Source organism: Lichenostomus cassidix, chromosome Z (assembly GCF_008360975.1).
Source record: "Lichenostomus cassidix isolate B80296 chromosome Z, HeHo_3.0, whole genome shotgun sequence".
In the NCBI taxonomy this organism is placed as follows: domain Eukaryota; kingdom Metazoa; phylum Chordata; class Aves; order Passeriformes; family Meliphagidae; genus Lichenostomus; species Lichenostomus cassidix.
Genome location: NC_139511.1, coordinates 8,247,024 through 8,269,638, shown reverse-complemented (window position 1 = coordinate 8,269,638; position 22,615 = coordinate 8,247,024). Strand labels below are relative to the sequence as shown.

General features: G+C 38.4%; 1 protein-coding gene across 1 annotated transcript in view; it reads left to right on the top strand.

Annotated features, from left to right (window-relative positions):
• The window catches only part of MAN2A1 (mannosidase alpha class 2A member 1), a 124,774-nt gene that overhangs the window by 71,725 nt on the left and 30,434 nt on the right, over positions 1-22,615 (top strand). The window contains exons 13-15 of the mRNA XM_085043266.1: positions 10,207-10,372; positions 18,090-18,320; positions 18,416-18,538. Coding sequence (XP_084899392.1) covers positions 10,207-10,372; positions 18,090-18,320; positions 18,416-18,538 — 520 coding nt within the window. The remainder of the gene's footprint in view (positions 1-10,206; positions 10,373-18,089; positions 18,321-18,415; positions 18,539-22,615) is intronic.

Sequence of the window (22,615 nt, the reverse complement as noted above, 5' to 3'; positions counted from 1 at the left end):
AGATCTGCATCATATGCATGTACTTGTTGAAGCAGTTTTGGAGTAGAATATTCATATTTTCAGTATACTGGTACATTTGTGTATTATTTCTTTTTCCTCCAGGCGCTGCCCCCTTCAGCCTTTTTACTGGAGTTACTTTGAGGCAATATTGTAGTTAGTCCAAGGCTCTCAAGGCACAGACTGAAGTGATATGGAATACTTAAAAGTCTTTCTGCTCTTCTGAACCAGATTTTTTTTCCCTTCTAAATGCAGATTTATAAAGCCTGCACTACAAGAGGAACAAGGAAAGGATTTTAGTGAAGGTACTTCCTGATCCTGAAAAAGTCAGGGGGCTTCAAGCCCATCTTGGACCTCAGAACATCTCACAGCTTTGTGGTAAAAGAAAAATTTAAAATAGTGCCTTTGGACTTAATCCTTTTATCCTTAATCGGAGAGTAGTTATGTGCTCCAGATTAGGATATGTGTGCCACTACAATCCATGTAAATCATAGGAAGTATGTGTGTCTGGCATATGTAGTAGGTACATAACATTTAAAAGTCTTGTCTTAGGTTGATGTTGATTCTTTTTTTTTTTGTGCTCTCAAAATATATAGTTCTTGCTGTGCCATTGTCTGTGTTCATTGTGAATGCTGTTTTCTTGAGGGTGTTCCATGGTTTGTTCTTGAGAAAGCCACACAAAGGTCCTGTTTCCTGTGAGAGTGGAGGGGTGGATTATGTACCTATTGTCTGCCTAATTCTGTGTCTTTTGCATGAGCAATGGATATTATGAAGATTTCTCTGTAGAGTTATAAAGGAGAGAATTAATAGGAATGCATGTATGTGAGTTCTCTCACCTTTATTGAGTCTAAAGTTCAGCTTTGTGTTTGTCGTTAGGTAGGGTAATCCTGCAGTGATTCTGAAATGTTGAGCTAAGATTAAGGACCTTTTTTTAAGCATGGGATCACTGGTTTTATTTATTTGTATGTTAACCAGAATTGACAGTCATTACTGCTACTAGAAGTACGTAATTTTAGTATAGCTCTATTTCTAAACTACACATTAAGCTTCCCTTTCAAATGCTGTTATAATCATGGCGTTATGATTATACAGTTGCAACTCTACTGAATTCTCGTGAATTTACTTATTTATTAATAGTATCTCTTTATGCCTTGATGTCACCAGTTTGATATTATAATGAAAAGCTGATCTCTGGATAATAGATCCTGTTCCCACCTTTTTATACCTTATGAAAGCAACACAAATTTATATTGTGAACTTCTAGTTTTGGGTTGAGATTACCATCCTACTAACTCTTATGCAGAATATTATTCATAAACTACAAAAGATATTTTATTTAAGAGAAAAAAATCCTACTATTTCTTCATATATGATAATATTTTATTTTATATATTCAAGATTAATATTCTGCTCTAGAATAAACAATTTAATTGAATTATAATTTGCTGCTTTGATGTAAATTGATTCCTTTTTCTTTTTACATCTGTGACAGTATTGATGAATTTATATGAACCTTATCTGGATGTGATGTAGAAGAACATATTAGCATTATTTATTTTACCTGGTTAGCTAAGCTGATAAATCTCCTTAGACTTTATCCAGTCAATGAAGAGCCCCTCGGGGGAAGGTGTTGGAATCTTTTTGGGGAGAATGTGCATTTCTCCGACTTAATAGAAAACTGTTTGTTTAACTTGATTTTTAATAAACCACCCATATTCCTACTGTCCCAGATTTTGTGTTTACATCTGACACTATGTCTGATAATGTAGGTGTTAATCACAAAAAAAGACTTCTCAATTTAATTAAATGTTTAGGATTGTATAGTTATGAATACTAATGGTTTCAGTATTTACTGTATCTCAGAGGAGGTATATTAAATCTCTAACAAGTATTGAACCATTTTAATATAATAGGTATGTTGATTCAGTTTAAAGCACAACTTCACTGTAGTTTCATTTGTTGCTTTGACCTTCACTTTGTTCTACCTTCAATCAATTAACAGACAGACTTGCTGGTTGCCCAGCTGTTTTCTAAAAGTTCATTGATAAATGCTCATTGGCAAATGATGGATATCACACGGTATTCAAGTTATATCCCTTGGTATCAATCTGAGTAGGGTGGAGTTTTTTTTTGTGTGAAGTGAAGCTAAAAACAAGCAAGGAATTCTTTAGGCTGAATAATTCACAAGTTGTTTTCTTTTCTATTCGTCATGCTAACAAAGTAGAATGTAAATAGATTTAAAAAATTTATGTTGTACTGGCAACAACCACTATATACGATTAGTATTTAAAACTGTCTTGGTAAACTGGAGACATTATTTCATAGTCAAAGAAGCTGGCAAGTGGAAGTATTGCACATCACGTGGAAAAATATTGTGTGGACTGACCAAATGGACATTAGTGAAGCAAAAGAAGAACAGGTATGACAGAAGATGAAATTGAGAGTTGCTTGTAGGGTGTCAAAGGCAATTTCGCTCTTGGATGATTTAAGTGGAAATGTTCTTTTTAAAATGCAGCTGAAATAGTGTGCTGTACTCAAGGGTAATGAAGGCTTCATAAAAAGTATGGTGTGAGACCTTGAAAAAGCTTAATAGGAAAACAAGAACCCTAAGTCAAAGAAAGCAACCAAAGAGACGTTGAAAGAGCATCATCTGTTTAGTTTGGAAAGGGCTGATAATAAGGAAGATAAATGTATAAATGCATACAGGTTTGTTACAAAGAGTCATATCATACCTGCAGTGGAAATAAAGGAAGACATAATTGGAGGAAATGTTGTTTAAAGTAGTTAAAAATTTAATTGTATATTAGAGAAACTGGTGCTTGAGCTGCAGAACAGTATCATCACTTTTGCAGTTTTTTGAGAGCAGTGATTGCAGCATTTTTCAAAGTTTGCCCTTCTGATTTCTCATTTTGGTTAAGAGGTCAAGCTACAGCAACCTTCTAGTCCTCTGGGGCTTTTTTGTTAATATCTAGATTTTTCTTTCTCTATTCAATTTACTCTTGGGAGTCATAGCGAAATGGGGTATTTTGTAGTACCTAACATGACCTCAGGTTATAGAACCGTTTGTTTTGTATGTGGACTTCTGTTTGACCAGGTGGAATAAATGACAAAAGTGGACTGGTTTAAGGCATATAAGACCTTCCAGTAATCTGAAAGTCTGCCTTATGGTTATATAAGAAGTGGTTGCTCTTATGAGAGAACGTCTCTGCTTAGAGTTGTTGTACACAAGCACAGCAATTAATGTTCTGTTTGTTTTATAGGCAAATGGAATTTTCTGTTCAGGACAGAAAGGGTTTTTTTTCCTCTGACAAATGTTATTTTGTCACTCAGCAGATCTGCTATAAAAGCTGGAGTGCTTTTTAATGAAAGATTGTCTGAGTGCTGGGTATTTTAACTGTTTAATGCATTAAAATTTGCAGAGTAATGTTTGGGGAGGGGTGTGGAGGTCATTTTTTTGTGATGTTTTTTATTATTATTATTACTGTAGGTAGGTGGGTTTTGGATGTGGTAAGGAGTATTGATCAGTGTAGTAACTACTGCTACGAACTGTATAGATTAGAAGCAACAGATCAGCTCTCTGTAGGAATACAAAGGGTCAAGAAATTTCCTAATGCTGTGAAATCCTACATTTTTGCTTTGCCTCTCTACACCCCTCCGTCTCCTCATCCCCCAGAAGTTCTGTTTCTAAAATAAATATCCTAAATCCCTAACATCACATTTCCTTAAATTAGTTGGTCTGACTTAACATTGGAACTGTATTTTCCCTTCTGGGAAAAAAACCCCACAAAAACCTCGGATGCATCTAATGGATATTGATGATTTTTTTCCCTTTTGCAATATGAACTGGGAAGAAAATTATTTTTTTATTATTGGACAAGTATTCATGCATATGTCTTCCAAAATACAGTAAGGAATTCCTCAGGGGCGTATGGACTTTCATCTCAAAATTAACTGACAAATTGATCTTGATACTTTTTGTTCCCTTCTTTTTGTTTTTTTTTTAGTAGAGTTTGCCACTACTGAAAGAAGGTTGTGGGTCAGATGGCACTGATAATAGTTCAAGGTACACAGGGACATAGAGTTCAGTATTTACATATAATAACATATAATAGAAGTATAATTTGGGTGAAATCATGAGAATTTTTACATTTGAGAAATAAATATGTCACAGAGGGGGAAATAAGGATAATTTAAAATATCTGCAGTGTCAAATTTTCCCTTAAATGATTGTGAATCAGACTCAAATACCTTCAGAAAAGGAAGTACGTTGGTCACAAGATTTTCATGCATGAAAGTTTGAATAACTTTGTCCAAAACTTTCTCTGTTGCCTAACTTTCTTACAAAATGAATTTTGAATAGAACTGAAAAGTGTCTTGAAATGCAGTGAAACATACAGTTTCTGAAGCTCAATTTAGTAACTGATAGAAGAGCTGTAGAAAAAAAGCATTAATCTGCTGCCAAGGAGAGTGTCACAATCATGAGCCTGCACAGTTGGCTTTTGATGAGTCTTGTTCCTAAAGGAATATTAAGAACAGAACATGGATTGCGATACTGGAAAATGTCTAATTTCTGTATAACCAGAGGAGCACTATGAACAGATAATATCCTGAAGATTGTATATATGGCATCTATTTTCAGACCAATTCTTTTATAGGGTCTGTAATTGTATTTTATAGGTCATCTTTAGTAATTCACAGCAGAAGAGCACACAAAATGGATGAGGGGAACTGTACTTCAAATGTCATGTTATTCATACTTTTATCTGTGGAGGCCTTGACTCTTACATGAGGGACTATAAGAGTTTTGAATTCTTAAGCTAAGAGTTCAAAGTAAGAAGAGCTAAGTAGCTTGACATAAGGGGTTTTTTGTTTGTTTGTTTGTTTGTTTTTGCCTAGCAGTTTCAGTAAATATTCAGTAGAGTTTTCCTTCAAAAGAAACAGGAATGTTATGGTTAGGTTTTATTCCAGTTTTTTCCCCATGACCCTCTAAAGCATGGACAGAGCTTTTTAAATAACAGCAGAGGAACTTTTGTGCTCAAGTTACTTACGGTTTTATTCTGTATTAAAAAGTTGAGGAAAATAATTATCTAGATGTTTTCTTGGGCGTCAATGCAAGAATCATGGAAGTTTTTTCTTAAGGGGAGGTTGTACATATTTGCAGAACGCACAGATAAATACCTGGTTTAAACAGATGGTCTTGGCTCTTTTTGATCCATGTACCTCCACCCCCAAAGACATGGACCTGTGTAATGTCAATTATGTCAGTTTCTTTGGATTCTAGGTTTCTTGGATTCTTTTGGGTTTTTTATCTTAAACTTCCAGCATACATCAGAAATGACATAGTTCAGATTTTTTAATGGTATTTTTGGAAGCTACTATGGCAAGCAGTAGCTTCCAAAAATATGCAGTTTAAATATTAAGCCCAAGTTTGTTTCTACCTCATATACATCAGTGTTCAGTAATTAAGCATTACTACCTACTGACATCTTTCAAATTAGTTTTTTCTTGCATTTTTAAGGTGTGAAACAGTTTTAATTCTATCTCTATCACCCCAGTGAGATGATTTGTTTTTAGAGAATTTCAGTTTTGTGTACAGTTCTAAAGTCTTAGTCTATCAAAGTCCATCAAAAGTGGAGACCTCAGAATACATTTTTAGCTGAATTGTGGTTTCCAACGTATCAGTCTTCCTGGTGACTTTTAACATACGTTGAGTTACTTTGCTTTATAGCTTAAAGCATTTTAGTCTGTTTTCATTACTCCTTCCTTGACATTTTCAGAAGTTATGTTCATCTGTTTGTTCTCTTTTGTTCTTCAGTGGAAGACCATTGATACAGTATGTAATTTGGTTTCGTGGCTTGTATTTTTTCTCAGTTTTGAGTGTATTTGTTGCATTTTTTTTCACCACTTAGGGGTTTTTAGCTTAGTTGATACAGGAGAAGAGTGAAAGAAACTAATCAGCTTTGAAGGCCTTGTTCATCTAACTTTGCATTAAAATAGTAAATATGGGTCCAGAGAGCTGACTCTGATGAAACTATAATGGGAAATGCTCCAATCTGTCTCAGAAGGTTTTCTGGAGAAATTTTAGTTAAATTGGTCATTCTGCGTTCCTAGAGTTCCTTAAGGAGTTGGTTCTCCAAGTGTATTTGAATAAAGGTATTACCCTGAGCAATGAAAACTGTTGTCTTGAACTGTGAATCCAAGTGTCTTGAAGAGGTGGTCTTTGGATAAGCCTGTGCCACTGATGCCGCTCTGATATTTACTGGTAGAGAGTTGTGGTTTCACACATCAGTTGAATGCATCTCTTGTGAGGAAGAATGAATGAACTTCAAAAGGAAGAGGTAATTATGGTAATTGTGTTGCAGGTGTTACCAGTAAACGTGTCAATATATATGCCCATATGTTTATGCATATCCGAGAAACAGATAACAATTATCTTTTGAAATACTGAACTATTTGAGAACCTATATTCTTTTAGGAGGCAGAGATTAAAGTTGTTAGAGATCTAAATCATCTTTATTTGTATTTTTTTTCTTTAAATAAAGCTACCACAGTTTACATGTTTTCTTAATTGAACAATGAAAGTGTTTGAAATAAGAATGGTGGGGGGGGATGTTTCCAGTTCTTGCTGAAAATGTTCCACAAGTTAAATTTTGTAAAACAGGAAAGACTGGTGAAAATGCTTTTCGATGCTTGAATGTATGCTTTTAATAGGGTTTATTAATGTTATTAATGGTAGATTATCTAGGGAAAGCAGTCATGCTTGTACGACTAAAATATACCTGTTCTGATTTTCAGAGACCCAAAAACATATGGGGTAAAAGAATTCAAGGTTTATCTTTCCAAGTGTCTGAAAAGCAAGTGTCAGGATTTGCTTTTCTTAAATTGCAAATATTTGTGATGCATCCAGTTTAGGCTTAAGAGCTCAAATCTGCAGTTTTTTCTCATTTTTTGATAGGCTGAGAGCAGTTAACTCCTGCTCTCAGTGCAAAGATGAAATATGTGGTCTCCATGTGAGTGGTTTAGTCATGGTTTTTGTATTAATACAGTTTATGTTAACATTGACTCAGGATTCTTAGATTTCTTTCATAAATGAAAGAAATTATGTCTGATACTTGGCCACAATGGTGCTTCTAAAGTAAAATATTTCAGATAAAATTTTTCATATGAACTTTACCAATAAGCTTTAAAACTCTTCATTCTTTACCTGGATGAAAGATGCAAACTTTAATCGTTTTCTTGGTGTTGTTGCCAAAGACCAGTAATCTGAATAATGAAAAGAAAATAATTGCTTGCTGCTTCTGAAAGACAGTAATATTCTTGGTTATGCCTTAAAATAAGGGATAGAAAACCTTTCCGTATTATCAAGTTGCTCCTCTGTGTGTGCAACCACACTGAATTAAGCAATTGAACTCAATTTTGTGCATACCATTCTTTGCAATGAACGTACAGCTCAGGTGAGGTGTAGCTCTTCTTTTTTCAAATAAAATTTGAAATTTTTATAGTGTGATGTTATTTAAGGGTTGGAGTTGAATATGATTTAAGTAAGTAATACGACTTAGTTACATTAGTCAGTGCTTTTGTATATGGACAAGAATTACGTCTTACTTTGTATAAATACTACGGTCCTCCTGAATTAGTATGTCAAAACAAAATATTAGCATCCAGTCAAAATTGCTGCATTTCAAGTGCAGGAAAATCTGCCTCGCCATTGCAGGCTTCCTCTTGACTATCTTATTACTCTACACACATCTTAAAATACATTTATTCAAGAAGTTACAAAATGTATATATTTTGGTATGACAAGGGATTTGCTTCATCCAAGTAGAAATTTGAAAAAGTAGCCTGATGAAATGTAATAATAATATGGCAGTTCCTAAGGTCTTTTGTTATGGGTAAATTTGTCATGCGACTAATTAAAGTTGTGAAATATATTTATATTTATGGGAGGGTGAACAAAGTTCTTGGAAATATTTTTTGCACTAATATGTTCTTTGCTTGGCAGATAATTTAAATTTAATGAGGATGTGTAGCATTACTGAAAAATTATTGTATGCAAAAGCTCTCCTTTTACTTGGAGTTATAAGAATTGAGAAATTCAATTTTATAAAAAGAATAAAGAAAAAAATGTAGTTTCTATTGATGGATGAGAATGAAGATTTATTTTGAGCTTTGGTGTTCAATCATTTCTTAATCCGTATTGTTTCTGACAGAATTCTTACACTCTTTTTTCACAGTACATGAGGAGTTCTTAAAAAAGTATTTTATTAATTTTATTTCCTTTCTCTTCCTACTTTGCGGTGGGTCAAGACTGAGAGCAGGGTTGGTTTAGTTCGGTTTTGATACCACCAGCGTTATTTAAAAAAAAAAACCAAAAAAGTCAACAAAACCCCCTGTAAACATTAACCAAAACATTTACTTTAAAATCTTACCCAAAAAAAGGCAGATCCAGATAAGCAGAAGTGTAAAATGAACTTCCCAAGTCTAGGGCAGGTTCTCAGAAAGTCTTGCACAAGTTCTTAAAGACTCTGCAAGCTGACCCAGAATATGGTTAACTATTATATTGTCTAGTAATCTAGGAGTCTTCAGCATGAAACAGGGTGAAAGACAGCATCCCAAAGCATCTTTGGTTGTAATCACAAATATATTGAAAATCATTGGTATGCACAGAAGTCATGATTTAAACAATGCTTCAGCACAGGAATTTAAGCAGTTAAAAGCAAAATAATTTTTATGGGAAGCACATTTTATATATGGCAAATAATCCAAAGCTTCTTGATGTAAAAAGCTAATAAAACCTCTGATTTTGTTTATTCAACTAATGAGAAATTGGATTTGACCTTTCATTTCCTACTGATTGTGAAGTAATAGGGGTAGCAGTGAAGTGCTGAGAAATTTCCAGACAAGGTTTTTTCTGCCGCGCAGGCAAAAAAAGAAAGCCAGTGAAAAGATAAAGGGGAAATGGAGGCCTGGTTAGGATTCTGAATAAGGTTTGTAGTTTGGGTGGACAGAGACAATTCTAGGGCAAGTGGTTTGACCTGTGAAGGGGGTAATTGAATTTGAGGTTTAAGATGAGAAAGCAAAAGAAATAAAACCATGGACAAAACCCTGAGGAATGCATGTTTTCTTCATAGAAAACACAGACCAGAGAAAGAGGAGAATCTACTCAGAAGAAATGTTGAAGGAGTGATTTGATAAGTAAGAAATGGATCTCATGAAAACTGATGAAAGATCAGGTCCTATGAAGAAGTAAATTGCTTTACAGTGAGGAGGGTTAAGGAGGTTGAAGATAGAATATTGGTTCTGTTGTATATAGTTAAGATACCAGAAATTTTGGCAAGAGCAATTTTTGTTGTAAACGACTTCTTTTAAAGGATAACACAAACAGAGGAAAACTTCAGGGAGCAGTTGTAAATACTGCATTCTTTGAGCTTGCCGATGAAAGTACAATGATAGTTCTACACATGAATGAGCCACAAATATTCTGGTACGATTTTGTTTTTCTATACCTTACAATACATGAACCTGTAATAAAAAAAAAAAAATACAGGCTAATAAAATCAGTCTGTTCAGCTCAGGTCTGATTCTTTTGGTTAATAACATAATCTGTGTTCAAATGAAAGAAAGGGCCTAAGACTACATAAAAAATAGTTATTCTGTATATATCTATTAGGGAGATGTGCAAACAGTTGCCACAGTTAATGTTGGTAAATTGTAATCTAAATAATTTTGTGCTTTCCTTTATAGGAGAGAGAACCTAGTTCTTTTAGTGAATCTATATCATATATATGTATAACCAGTTTTGTTCATTCATTTTTTCCTAAGCTATGTTTAAAAAAAAGCAATTGTGGATGAGAATTTAATAGTTCAGTCTGAAATATACCTTTAAAGTGCCCTTAAGTATCTTGATTGTGCTTGCAACTGTTGCTAGCAATTCTTTAGCAGTTAAGATGGGAAATAGATGTATGTTTGTAATGAATTTTCAAAATTTCTTGGAGAAATGATAACATTAAGAAAAGAAGATCTGCAAAGAATTGGTGTTAAATATCCATTGTTTCCTGGTTATGTTCATATATTTATTTGTTGTGGTATGTACCTGTTGTTCTAATGTTGTTTTAATCCTCTGTGTGTAAAATTTATGTGCAGTAGCATTAAACCTTAAGGAGGAAGCTTGTTTGCTGAAAGATAATTAAATAAATATGTTTTTTTCAGATACCTTTTGATATATAATCCTACGGAACAAGAGCGATTTTCAGCGGTTTCAGTCAATGTGAATTCACCCAGAGTTAAATTATTGTCTCCTTTGGGAAAACCTGTTACTGTCCAGATTAGTGCTGTTTGGGATGGAGCAACTACAGTATCACATGATGCTTATCAGGTACCCTACTTCAAATAAAAGCATAAAAATATGGGTTTTGACAGATACTGTACCTTCATAGTTGAAGAAGAGGGAAAGCATACCTCATATATTGGTATTTTTTTATTCTGTAGACAATACTATCAATTCAGTCATTTTAAGTAAAAAAAAAGCCCAAACAAACTAAAAAATCATCATTTGTCTGTTTAGCAATAATTCTTAAACTGATAGCCTGGTAAACTTTTGTGATATCATTTAGTATGTTTAAATGATCAGTTTCATCTGCAAAAATGGAAAATACTGTGTGTGTGTGTCTTTTCCCCTTACTTTCTCAAGATGTTTCTTCCTTCAAGGGATAATTTGTACTCACAGTCACATAGTCAGTCTGTGTACTCAAGCACTCCAGGTGGAAGCTCTTGTAAGTCAAATGACTTAAGCATTTGCATTCAGATTTTCTCTTCCCTTCCAAATACTCAAGCTGGACAGATATCTTTGAGCCCACCTCTTGTTTTCTGTTTGAAGCAAAACTTCTGAGAGTTTTTGAGTCATATATCATTGTAGCAGATTGTCCTCAATGATCACATCACACATCAGAAATGTATTTTGTTAATTTTTTAATGATTCAGCAATAGTCTATTACTGTAATATTACTGTACTGCTTTCAGGCTTACGTTTTGATTCCTTTTGGTGTAGAAATGTCATTCAGGATAGTATTTCTGTGAAGGTAATTCAATAACTGTCTCTCCAGGCGTGTTCCAAAGGGGTAATTCTTGTAGGTAAACCCTGTTAAGCAGCACAGCCCTGCACAGTCACTGACTTGTTCACTGACTCAGTGGGGTCGAGAAAAGAGTTGGATGGGTAATGGTGGGAAAGCTCATGGGTAAACCTGAAACTGTGCACACAAGCAAAGCAAAATAAGGAATTAATTCACTGTGTCCCAAGGTTGGGCACATGCTCAGTCATCCCCAGCAGAGCAGGGCTCCATCACACAGAACAGCGATTTGAGAAGACAAACCTCATCACTCCAAACATCCCCTCTTCCTTTTTCTTCCCACCGGTTTTTATTGCTGAGCAGGATGCCATATGGTCCGGAATATCCCTTTGGTTAGCTGGGGGTCAGCTGTCCCAGCTCTGTCCCCTCCCAACTTCTTGTGCACCCCCAGCCTCTTCCCTGGTGGAGCAACAGAAAGGACTCTGATGCTGCATAAGCCCTGCTCAGCCACAGCTGTGGTTAATGCTGAAAGCAAGCACCATATGTGCCACTATGAAGAAATTTTAAGTCTATCCCAGCCAAAACCAGCATAATAATTAGTACTGTTATCACGTGAAGAAGAGGAAATAAAATCATTTATCTGGACCTTAAATTCTAGACAATTGCTTTGGAGATTGTCTTGGTTTGAAAACAAACCAGTGGGAGATCACAAGTCAAGATTGAAATTAAAAATAAGTGAAATAATACAAGGAAAAGCACTGACAAAGTCAGATACAACCTAACACCCTGTTAGGGTGGTAGTAGCAGTTCAACTGAAGTAGTCCAGTTGAAGCGGTGATCTTGTGAAGGTCTAGTCTCTAGCTGAAGATCCAGTGGTAGCTCTGGTCCTCTGGGAACCCAGTAGACAGGGCTAGCTCAGGCAGTTTCAAGGCTAGGTTATATCCAGGTGGGAACACCTGGCTCTTCTCTCCTCAGCAGAGCATCTCACAATGGGATGAGATAAGTCCATGAGTCACACGGTGGGTTTCTGATGGCTCATTGCCTGTTATGCGGGGTGGGTCATTAGCAAGTGATAATAGCTAAGGATGGCCTATTGCTTGTCATCCGGAGTGGGTGATAGCAGCTAATGGCCTACAGCTGGTGGTAATAGAATACTTAACTATATCAATATTGCAACTTAGGACATTATCTACCCCTTATTCTATTACCATCTACACAGTTCTCACTCAAGATAAGGTCTCCTTGAGGTACACAACAGGTTTTCTCATCTGCCTGCATCACCTACCAAGTATAACCAGGTTTTTGGGCAAAAACCACTTTACGGATGGGTTTGCCTTTGCCTGAGGTGGGACTAATCTAAACAGTCTTTCCTAAAAAACTTCTTACGTGTACCACAGGGACTTTATCTCCATCTACTGTGTGCAAAGGTTCGGACTTGGCAGGACCGGCTCGATTGATAGAACTCCTTGTGTTAACTATCTAGGTGGTCTTTGCTAAGTTCAGTTTTTAATTTTTGAAGGTTCTCCCGCTAAGTGCTTTCAAAGTTGTTTTAAGTATTCTGTTGCACCGTTTAACTTTCTCAGCAGCTGGTGCATGATAGGGGATGTGGTATATCTATTCAATTCCGTGTTCTCTAGCCCAGGTGCTTATGAGGCCATTCTTGAAATGGGTTTCATTGTCAGACTCGATTTTCTCAGGGGTATCATGTCTCTACAGGACTTGCTTTTCTAGACTCAAGATGGTGTTCCGGGCAGTAGCATGAGGCACAGGGTAGGTCTCTAACTATCTCGTGGTTGCTTTTACTATGGTTAACACGTAGCGCTTTCTTTGGCGGGTTTGGGGAAGTGTGATGTAGTCAACTTGCTATACTTCCCCATACCTGTACTTTGACTATCGTTCACCATACTACAGAGGCTTCACCCGCTTGGCCTGTTTGATTGCAGCGCAAGTCTCACAGCTGTGGATGACTTGTGAGATGTTGTCCATGGTCAAGTCTACCTTTCGGTCACGAGCCCACCTGTATGTCGCATTTCTCCCTTGATGACCAGAGGCATCATGGGCTCAACGAGCTAGAAATAATTCTCTTTTGTGCTGCCAGTCTAGATTTACCTGTGACACTTCTACCTTGGCAGCTCGGTCTACCTGCTCGTTGTTACGATGCTCTTTATTAGCCCGACTCTTAGGTACATGTGCATCCACGTGTCGAACTTTCACAGTCAGCTTTTCTGCCCGGGCGGCGATGTCCTGTCAAATCTCAGCGGCCCAGATGGGTTTTCTTCTGCGCTGCCAGTTAGCTTTTCTCCAGCGGTCTAACCATCTCCATAGCGCATTGGCTACCATCCAGGAGTCAGTGTAGAGATAGAGCCTTGGCTATTTTTCTCGTTCAGCAATATCTAAAGCCAGTTGGATGGCTTTAAGCTCTGCGACCTGGCTCGATCCACTTTGTTTCTCGGTAGCTTGTACAGCTTGTCGTGTGGGGCTCCATACTGCAGCTTTCTATTTTCGATCTGCGCTTACAATTCGGCAGGACCCATCGGTGAAGAGGGCATAGCGTCTTTCATTCTCCGGCAGCTCGTTATACGGGGGTGCTTCCTCGGCACGTGCTACTTGCTCCTCTGTTTTTTCTGAAGATAATTTAAAAGTCTCACCTTCAGGCCAGTTTGTTATGATTTTCAGAATCTCAGGGCGATTTGGGTTTCCAATACGGGCGCGCTGTGTGATGAGGGCAATCCATTTGCTTCACGTGGCATCAGTGGCATGGTGAGTAGAGGGAACCCTTCCCTTGAACATCCACCCCAGCACTGGCAATCGGGGTGCGAGGAGAAGTTGTGTTTCTGTGCCGATCACCTCTGAGGCGGCTTGGACTCTTTCGTAAGCTGCCAAGATTTCTTTCTCGGTGGGAGTGTAGTTGACTTCAGACCCTCTGTAACTTCGACTTTAGAATCCTAGTGGTTGATCTCGGGTCTCGCTAGGCACCTTCTGCCAAAGGCTCCAGGACAGACCATGGCTCCCGGCTGCAGAGTAAAGCATATTCTTTACTTCTGGTCTTGTCCTGACTGGTCTAAGGGCTACTGCATGAGCGATCTCTTGTTTGATCTGGGTGAAGGCTTGCTGCTGTTCAGGGCCCCAGTGGAAATCATTTTTCTTGCGGGTTATGAGGTAGAGAGGACTTACAATCTGGCTGTACTCAGGGATGTGCATTCTCTAAAAGCCTATGGCGCTTAGGAAAGCTTGCGTCTCTTTTTTGTTGGTTGGTGGAGACATCGCGATGATCTTATTGATGACTTCAGAAGGAATTTGACGCCGTCCGTCTTGCTACTTTACTCTCAGGAACTGGATCTCTCGGGCAGGTCTCTTGACTTTACTCTTCTTGATGGCAAAACCAGCATCTAGGAGAATTCTGATGATTTTCTCTCTTTTCCCAAATACTTCCGTTGCTGTGTCCCCCCACACAATGATGTCATCAATATACTGCAGATGTTCTGGAGCCTCACCCTTTTCCAGTGCAGCCTGGATTAGTCTATGGCAGATGGTGGGACTGTGCTTCCACCCCTGGGGTAGTCGGTTTCACGTGTACTGCACACTTCTTTAGGTGAAAGCAAACTGAGGCCTGCACTCTGCTGCCAGAGGAATGGAGAAAAAGGCATTGGCAATATCAATGGTCGCATACTACTTTGCTGCTTTGGATTCTAGCTCATACTGAAGTTTCAACATGTCCGGTACAGCAGCACTCAGTGGTGGTGTGACTTCATTCAGGCCACGGTAATCCACTGTTAGTCTCTATTCTTCACTGGACTTACGCACTGGCCATATGGGGCTGTTAAAGGGTGAGTGAGCCTTGCTGACCACCCCTTGGCTCTCCAGTTCTCGAATCATCTTATGGATGGGGGCCACAGAGTCTTTGTCAGTGCGGTATTGCCGGCGGTGCACTGTTGCTGTAGCAATTGGTACCTGCTGTTCTTCAATTCTCAGTAGTCCTACAGCAGACGGGTTATCTGAGAGACCGGGCAGGGTATTCAGTTGTCTTATGTCTTCCGTCTCTACGGCTGCTATCCCAAAAGCCCAGCGATGTCCCTTTGGGTCTTTGAAATATCTACTCTTGAGATAATCTATGCCGAGGATGCATGGGGCGTCTGGACTAGTCACAATGGGGTGTTTCTGCTACTCGTTCTCAGTTAAACTCACTTCAGCTTTCAGTACAGTCAGCTGCTGGGATCCTCTTGTCACTCCAGAAATGGAAATGGATTCGGTCTCCACATATCTGGATGGCATCAGGGTGCACTGAGCGCCGGTGTCAACTAAAGCCGTGTATCTTTGTGGGTCAGACGTGCCAGGCCATCGGATCCACACAGTCCAATAGATTCGATTATCCCTTTCCTCTACTTGGCTAGAGGCAGGGCTCTTCTAATCTTGTTTTTGGTGCACGATGTTCTTCTCTTGTAAATGTGTTCTTGAGGTCCCTTCAAGAGGATCAGTCATATTATCGCTTTTATTCTGTCTGGAGTTCTGTCTACAAGAGACTGGGGCAGTGTTGTACCTAGATGAGCCTCCTGAAGTGGATGTTTTCTTTTTCAATTCACGTACCCGGGCTGCTAAGGAGGAGGTGGGTTTCCTATCCCACTTTCTCATGTCTTCCCCATGCTCTTGAAGGAAAAACTAGAGGTCACGTTGCGGGGTTTGTCTTCTTTCCCTGGCTGGGGGACGTCTGCTCCTGATGGCAGAGACTCGGGTTGGTTTTGGTGTGGCATGGAAAAATCTTTCTTTGAACTCTTTCTTTAGTTTCTGGTGGCTCTCTTCAATCAAGCTCCGGACTTGCTCGGCCAGGTTTGTTTCCACTGATGAGACCTGAGTGCGTAGTGGGGCGGTGACAGTGTCCTCGTAAATTCTCAGTTTGTTTGTTAACACGCCCACCTGGTCTTCGCCTTCCCTCCACTGCAGTGTTGCCAGGTAACGAGAGTATATCTCTGGTCCGAGCCGCGCAAATCTTAGCCACATTTGTGAAGTGCACCGGACATTATCTGGGCTCTTGGGGAATCTCTCGTTGTCTGAGAAAATGATCTCTAGCACGGCCAATTCCCTCAGGCATCGGATACCTTGTTCTATTGTGTTCCATTTCCTTTGGTGCATCTGGAGGTCTTCTTTGCACAGGTATCTGTCCCGTACACTCAGCAGCAATCGCCGCCAGAGGCTGAGAGTTTCCTGGGTTTTCCCAATCCCCTGGTCAATGACCACATCCTGAGACAGGGATCTCAGTTGTCTGGCCTCACTTCCATCTAGAATAGTGTCATTAGCTGCGGCGTCCCAGATACGGAGCAGCCAGGTCAAGATGGACTCATTCGCCTGCCGGGTGAATTTCCTCCGTAGGTCACGCAGCTCCCCCAGGGACAGAGAGCGAGTGATGATCTCTGGCTCTGTCTCTTCTGCTTGGTGAGATGGTCCTGCCGCATCCTCATCAGTCGCTGTGCGGACTGACTTGCTCTTGGATTTCTTTTTCTGGACGGGGGCAACCGCTACTGGCTTTGGCTGTTTTGATTCGGTTTGTTTCTCTTCTTCAAGAAGACAAAGTATTGTTCTGTTCTTCAGCATGAGGTAAACGGTGCTGGTCGGGAAAGGAAAACAGAACTAACAAAAAGATTATGCCATCCCTAGCATCCAGAGAGAACTCAATATCCTCAAAAACGGCTGACCTGAAATGCTGGAAGAAACCGCTCTCTCCTCCTAGCCCCAGAGGGTGGGTGCGATTGCTGAGGAGGTCCCAGACGGAGCAGCTCAGGTTAGGCCAGGCAGACAAAGTCGAGTATATATAACGAATGGTGTTCATCGCCTCACAGGTTACTATGCAATAGGCATAATAAACCAATAGAGCAATTTTCATGCCATGCCCTGATCGTAACAAGAGCAATACGACGGGCAGATAGTTTCCCATTTGAGGAAAGATATAGAGAGCGAGATAAAGCACCCATATAGATAAGCTGAGCATCGTGGTGATAGGATTTCTGAGTTTCCCCAGGTCGAGCCTCACGTTGGGCGCCAAAATATGTCTTGGTTTGAAAACAAACCAGTGGGAGATCACAAGTCAAGATTGAAATTAAAAATAAGTGAAATAATACAAAGAAAAGCACTGACAAAGTCAGATACAACCTAACACCCTGTTAGGGTGGTAGTAGCAGTCCAACTGAAGTAGTCCAGTTGAAGCGGTGATCCTGTGAAGGTCTAGTCTCCAGCTGAAGATCCAGTGGTAGCTCTGGTCCTCTGGGAACCCAGTAGACAGGGCTAGCTCAGGCAGTTCCAGGGCCAGGTTATATCCAGGTGGGAACACCTGGCTCCTCCCTCCTGGGCAGAGCATCCCACAATGGAATGAGATAAGTCCATGAGTCACACGGTGGGTCCCTGATGGCCTATTGCCTGTCATGCGGGGTGGGTCATTAGCAGCTGGTAACAGCTAATGGATGGCCCATTGTCTGTCATCCGGAGTGGGTCATTAGCAGGTGATAGCAGCTAACGGCCCACAGCTGGTGGTAATAGAATACTTAACTACATCTATATTGCAACCTAGGACAGAGATGAACCTAGTATACTACTCTTCTGTGCAGATTATAGCTCCTAAAAAAAAAAGAGGCTAAAAATTAAACACCTTATATTTATTTAAATTCGTGCATTTTTAAACTTATATTTCAAGCTTAAGTTATAAGCAAAATCTGTGCACCTGATGCATTAGACATCCATCTTCAATGAAAAGCAAATATACTTAGAACTGCATATCACAGCTAACATTCTTAACAAGAATCAAAATCATTACTGCATTAATATAATGGTAATCTTTAATATAATGGTAATCTTTATGCTAAGAAACTTAATGATGTAGATATTTTTGGGTTTTAATTCTTCATATTTATTTATGGACTATAGGAAAACTCAGCCATCCTAAAATTATTCGAGCAAAAGGAGTTACTCTGAGCATATATTCAGTATAGAAGTTTGATATTTTGCTATTTGTAGTAATGGTTTCTTACTTTCTCCCAACAGATCTCTTTTGTGGCACATCTACCACCTCTTGGGATTGGAGTTTACCAGCTTTTGGAGGATGAGAGGTCAGAAGCAGTTTTAGCTGACTATAACATATATGTAAGGAATAGCAGACAGGAGAAGCCTGACAGAGTTTTCAAGATAAAAGAGATGCAGAATTCTGTGGATAATATAATCTTAGAAAATGCATACATGAAGCTGTGGTTTTCTGGAATGTCTGGGTTACTGGAGGTATGTTACATTTTATTTCCCAGCACTATGTTTTACTTTTTTGAGAACTTCTGTGCTTCTTTATGGAAACTTAATATGAATCCCTGTCCTTTTAGAAAATAAATACCAAAGAAAATGGTAAAAATCATCAAATGAAGGTGGAGTTCACTTGGTATGGAACTACCAGTAACCGAGATAAAAGTGGAGCTTATCTCTTCTTACCAGATGGAGATGCCAAGGTAAACCTTCTGCTTGCAAAGAGATTCTGATCTTGTAGTACCTTGAAGTGTTTGGCAGATAGACACTGGAAGAGCTAGTTGGCCTCAAAATGGAAATAAAAGTTGTGTAGCTAGACAAAATGACACTAGCTATTGAAATAATTGGCAGAAGTCATACTTCATAACCCTACATCACATTAAAAGCACAATAAAAATTTCAAAGTGTGAAAATCTAGAGAAAATGTATGATTCCCAAGAAAACTTCAGATGCCATCCTTGCAACAGATCCTGTGATTTCTGGATTCAGTGAGATGTGACCAATCATTATCAATAAAATCAGTTCATTTTGACTTGCTGGGGTGAAAATGCGTAGAACATACTGATTCATTTCTATTCACAATAAAAAAAACTTTTCTGATTTTTTTTTATTGTGAATGAGTTGCTTCTGGTTCAGAGGCACTTTTTAAGCTGATATTAGTATATTTAGTTTAATGTGGTAATTAAGATACTGAGTCCCAATTGGTGAATATAAAGAGTAGCAAGGAACTGTTCTGATTTAGTTCTCTGGGGTTATCTGTAGTTTTAGCTGAGTAATTATTGGAGAGCAACAGCATACTCCTATTAGTTTTCGAATTGGAAATTGGGAAATTAAAGCATTCTTACAGTGACTTAATTACCATACAGAATCTACTATACCCCTTTTGGAACTGGAATGGTGATATTTCAGAAAGCAGGAGATAAAATAATGAACATTTATGAAGCTAGCTAGTTGGCAGCATATTTCTTCTGAGTTTCTCTTGTGAAAACCTAAGTTGCATGCATCAGGCAAACTAGGAGTTCTACACTTACCATTAGGAAATATGCAAGAGTAATTCTACTTTTTTGGGGAGAGGGAGGTGTGGTTAGCTTTCTTTTTCATTCTTTCCTTTTCCTTTTTTCTTTTCCTCCCCCACCCCTTTTTTGTGTGTAAATCAGTATGGAAGGGACAGAGCAGTTTCCTTTTCTTTTAACAGTCACTCCTAGAAGCACATATTTTGAGGTCTGTGGGTTGACAGTTTTAAATAATTTAATATAATTAGTCCCATAATTGTTTACTTCAGGTAGATTCAACAGGTCCCTTTTTCCTCATTTTTTATGTCATTTCATATTTCCTCATTTTATTGTGGTTTTATCTGTGAGTACCTGAACAATATTACTTACAGTTTTTAATTTTTACCTTTCATTAACTGCATGATCACACTTCAACTAATTTCATTTTATATTCTAATTCATCTTTTGCTTATAAAAATAATCACTAAACCTAGCAGCTACATAATTTTAACTACACATTTATTTGCTTTATGAAAATAATCTGGACATACTGAGGTGGCAAAATAGTATGGTTTAAACAGAAAATGTCTGTCACATTTCTCTATATTAAGTTAACATTAAAGGGTGGCGTTCAGCTTTTGTAACATTTTATACAATAAAAATGAAATTGTGATACTTCTGAAAATTCTGCTTCATTAATATTATGCTTCACCATAAGGCTCATTTGGCTTGCATTTTAATAACACTAATTAAGTTGTCCCACTGGGAATAACAATGTAATTCTGTAGTAGTTTTGAAACAAGTTTGAACTAACATTTTCTGTCTTAAAAGAAATGCCGTCTGTTCAGGGTTCTTAGTGTGATGTGGATTAACTAACTTTCTAAGTCCTTGTGTGAATTGGATGGCAGGTAGTTTCCTTGATTTTTGGCTAGGGGTTTTGTTGTTTTTTTGTTTCTTATCTCCCTTATCCTATGTACTATAGCAAAATTTGCAAAGAATAATTGCTTTTTATGTTGGATTATTTTCCTTTGGTATGAGTACAGTTATATGTTTCCTTTGCCCTTGTTAACTGGTTAGTTTATCATCTGATAAGTCTTTTGGTTACTTTATTTTCAGTTCTGCAATACTCAGAAATTATTTTTCTTCATCTGGTTTAATCATCTGTCTAACCATAGTACTAAACTACAACAATGCAAAGTCAAGACAGTCCTCCCAGCATGCCTTCGTATTTTCTGCAAAATCAAAACAAAAAGCAAGGCACCAGGCAAAAAGGGGGGCATCTTAATGTTTTTAAATGGCAGTACTGTGTAACTGATTGACACTGGTACCAGAGTTTGGAAGGAAAGGATTTTCTTGGGCCACACAAGAAATATAAGCAAAAGTGCCCTGTTCATGAAGAGAAAACATGTTTTCATCTCTTGTGATTTTGTGGAGGATGACCAACTCATATTTTTTTAGATCTGTGGAGAAAAACCCCCACAGTATTCAAACTTTGAAATAATTAAATGTCTGTATTTTCTTCTGTGTGTTCAAGACAAGTCAATATGTGATGACTTCTTACTAGCCCTGCTTGGTATCAATGGAGCAATAGAGGGAATAGAGCAAAGCAGTTTTATCCACAGCATCGCACATTAAGTGTTTGTGGGATCAATGTGAGCTGTTGATTTTTTTGCTTTGCAAGTAATTTTTTTCAGTATCAAAGTGGTGGTTTTTCGGTACACTCAGACTAGGAAATTTTGATTCCCCCTCAGGCAGCTGGGTCTATTATTCTGTGTATGTACTGTTCTCATAGGTACTTATGTAGTAACAGAATATATAAGAAAACAGAACTTTTTTCCCCCTACAGGGTCTCTAGTGCTAGAGCTAAAATACATTATATCAGCCCCATCTAATCTCAAACCCTGCCAAAGAATGAGCAATCTGCTATTGAGAAACAACTTTTCCTGTAGGCTTTGTCTTGAGGTTTTTTTAAAATCTCAGACCTATCAAGAGCATTTCAGCTGTGGTGGAAAACTTTCCCCTGGGCATATTTTTTTTGGCATCCAGACCAACAGTGTACTGCACTACGAGAAGTTTCCTGGCCACACTAAGAGGGTTGGAGTGCTTTACTTTGACTACAAGGGGAGAGGCTTCTTGCCCATGCTTTGTGCCCTCAGGCTGCAATATGCCATGCGATCTTCTATACAAACCAGTAAATCTTTTGGTGGAGGTTTATTTCTAGTTATTTCCACCCTTTGGCACCTGTTTTGATGTTAAGTATTTTAACATATCCTAGGGATCCATGAGGTATTAATTTGGTCCAAGTATTCTACCTTAAAATTTCTAGCTAGCTTCTCCCCAGCCATCCTACCCACTTTCTTTCCAAAGGAAGGTTGTCTTATTTCTCTTGAATGTCAGTACAGAAAAATGATTTCTGAATCCTTTGACCCATAGTTCTGTTGTCATGTTTTTGAAAAATACTGATTTCCAGGCTCAACAAAAGCTGCCTCAGCATGCTGCTGGATCTTGTACATGGAATTCATTCCAGTGGAGCTGAGGGGAACAGATATTACAGCAGCTATTTATTTATACTTTTTAGAAAGTTGAGTCTTGAGACTAATCACTGGATAGGAGACCAAAATATTTTTATTCCTAATTCAAGTTGTGAGCAATCACAGATTCCTTCATGCTGGAAGGTCCTTTTGTCCACGCTTGTTTTCAAAGCAGACTTAGCACTGAATTGAGAGCAGGACTTTGTCAAATCAGTTTTGCAAATAGCTCTATCATTGTTTATTCTTTCTGCTTTGCCTTAGACTTTCACATCCAAAGTACCTTTGTGTTTCAGATCCAGGACCAGGATCATTTCACAGACCTGTGCTTCTCACCAAGGATCTTCACTATGATACTAGCATAGTCACACATTCAATGCATAAAGATGTCTTCCTGCCTAAAAGCCTTGTTTATTGAAATGTTTTTGGTGAGGTAAACTTGGGCAATTACCTCTTTGTAGGTTCTGAACTCCTGTTATGTCTCCTGGCAACTATCAACAAATCACTTTCTAGGATTTGTGCTTTTCTAAGAACTAAATATGAATTAGAAGGCTTCCCTGTTCTATCACTACCATATTTTTACTGCATTTTTCCTGCATGCCCAACAATCAGGGAACATCAGTCATCCTTGAGAACTTGTCTGATCCCCAAAACTACATGATAGCATCTGCCTTTGTAGGCCACTTTCCTCATTTGTGCCTTTCCTAGCACTGTGAATTGGAGGCTTGCCAACTAAATGCATGGGCTAGCAAAATTACAA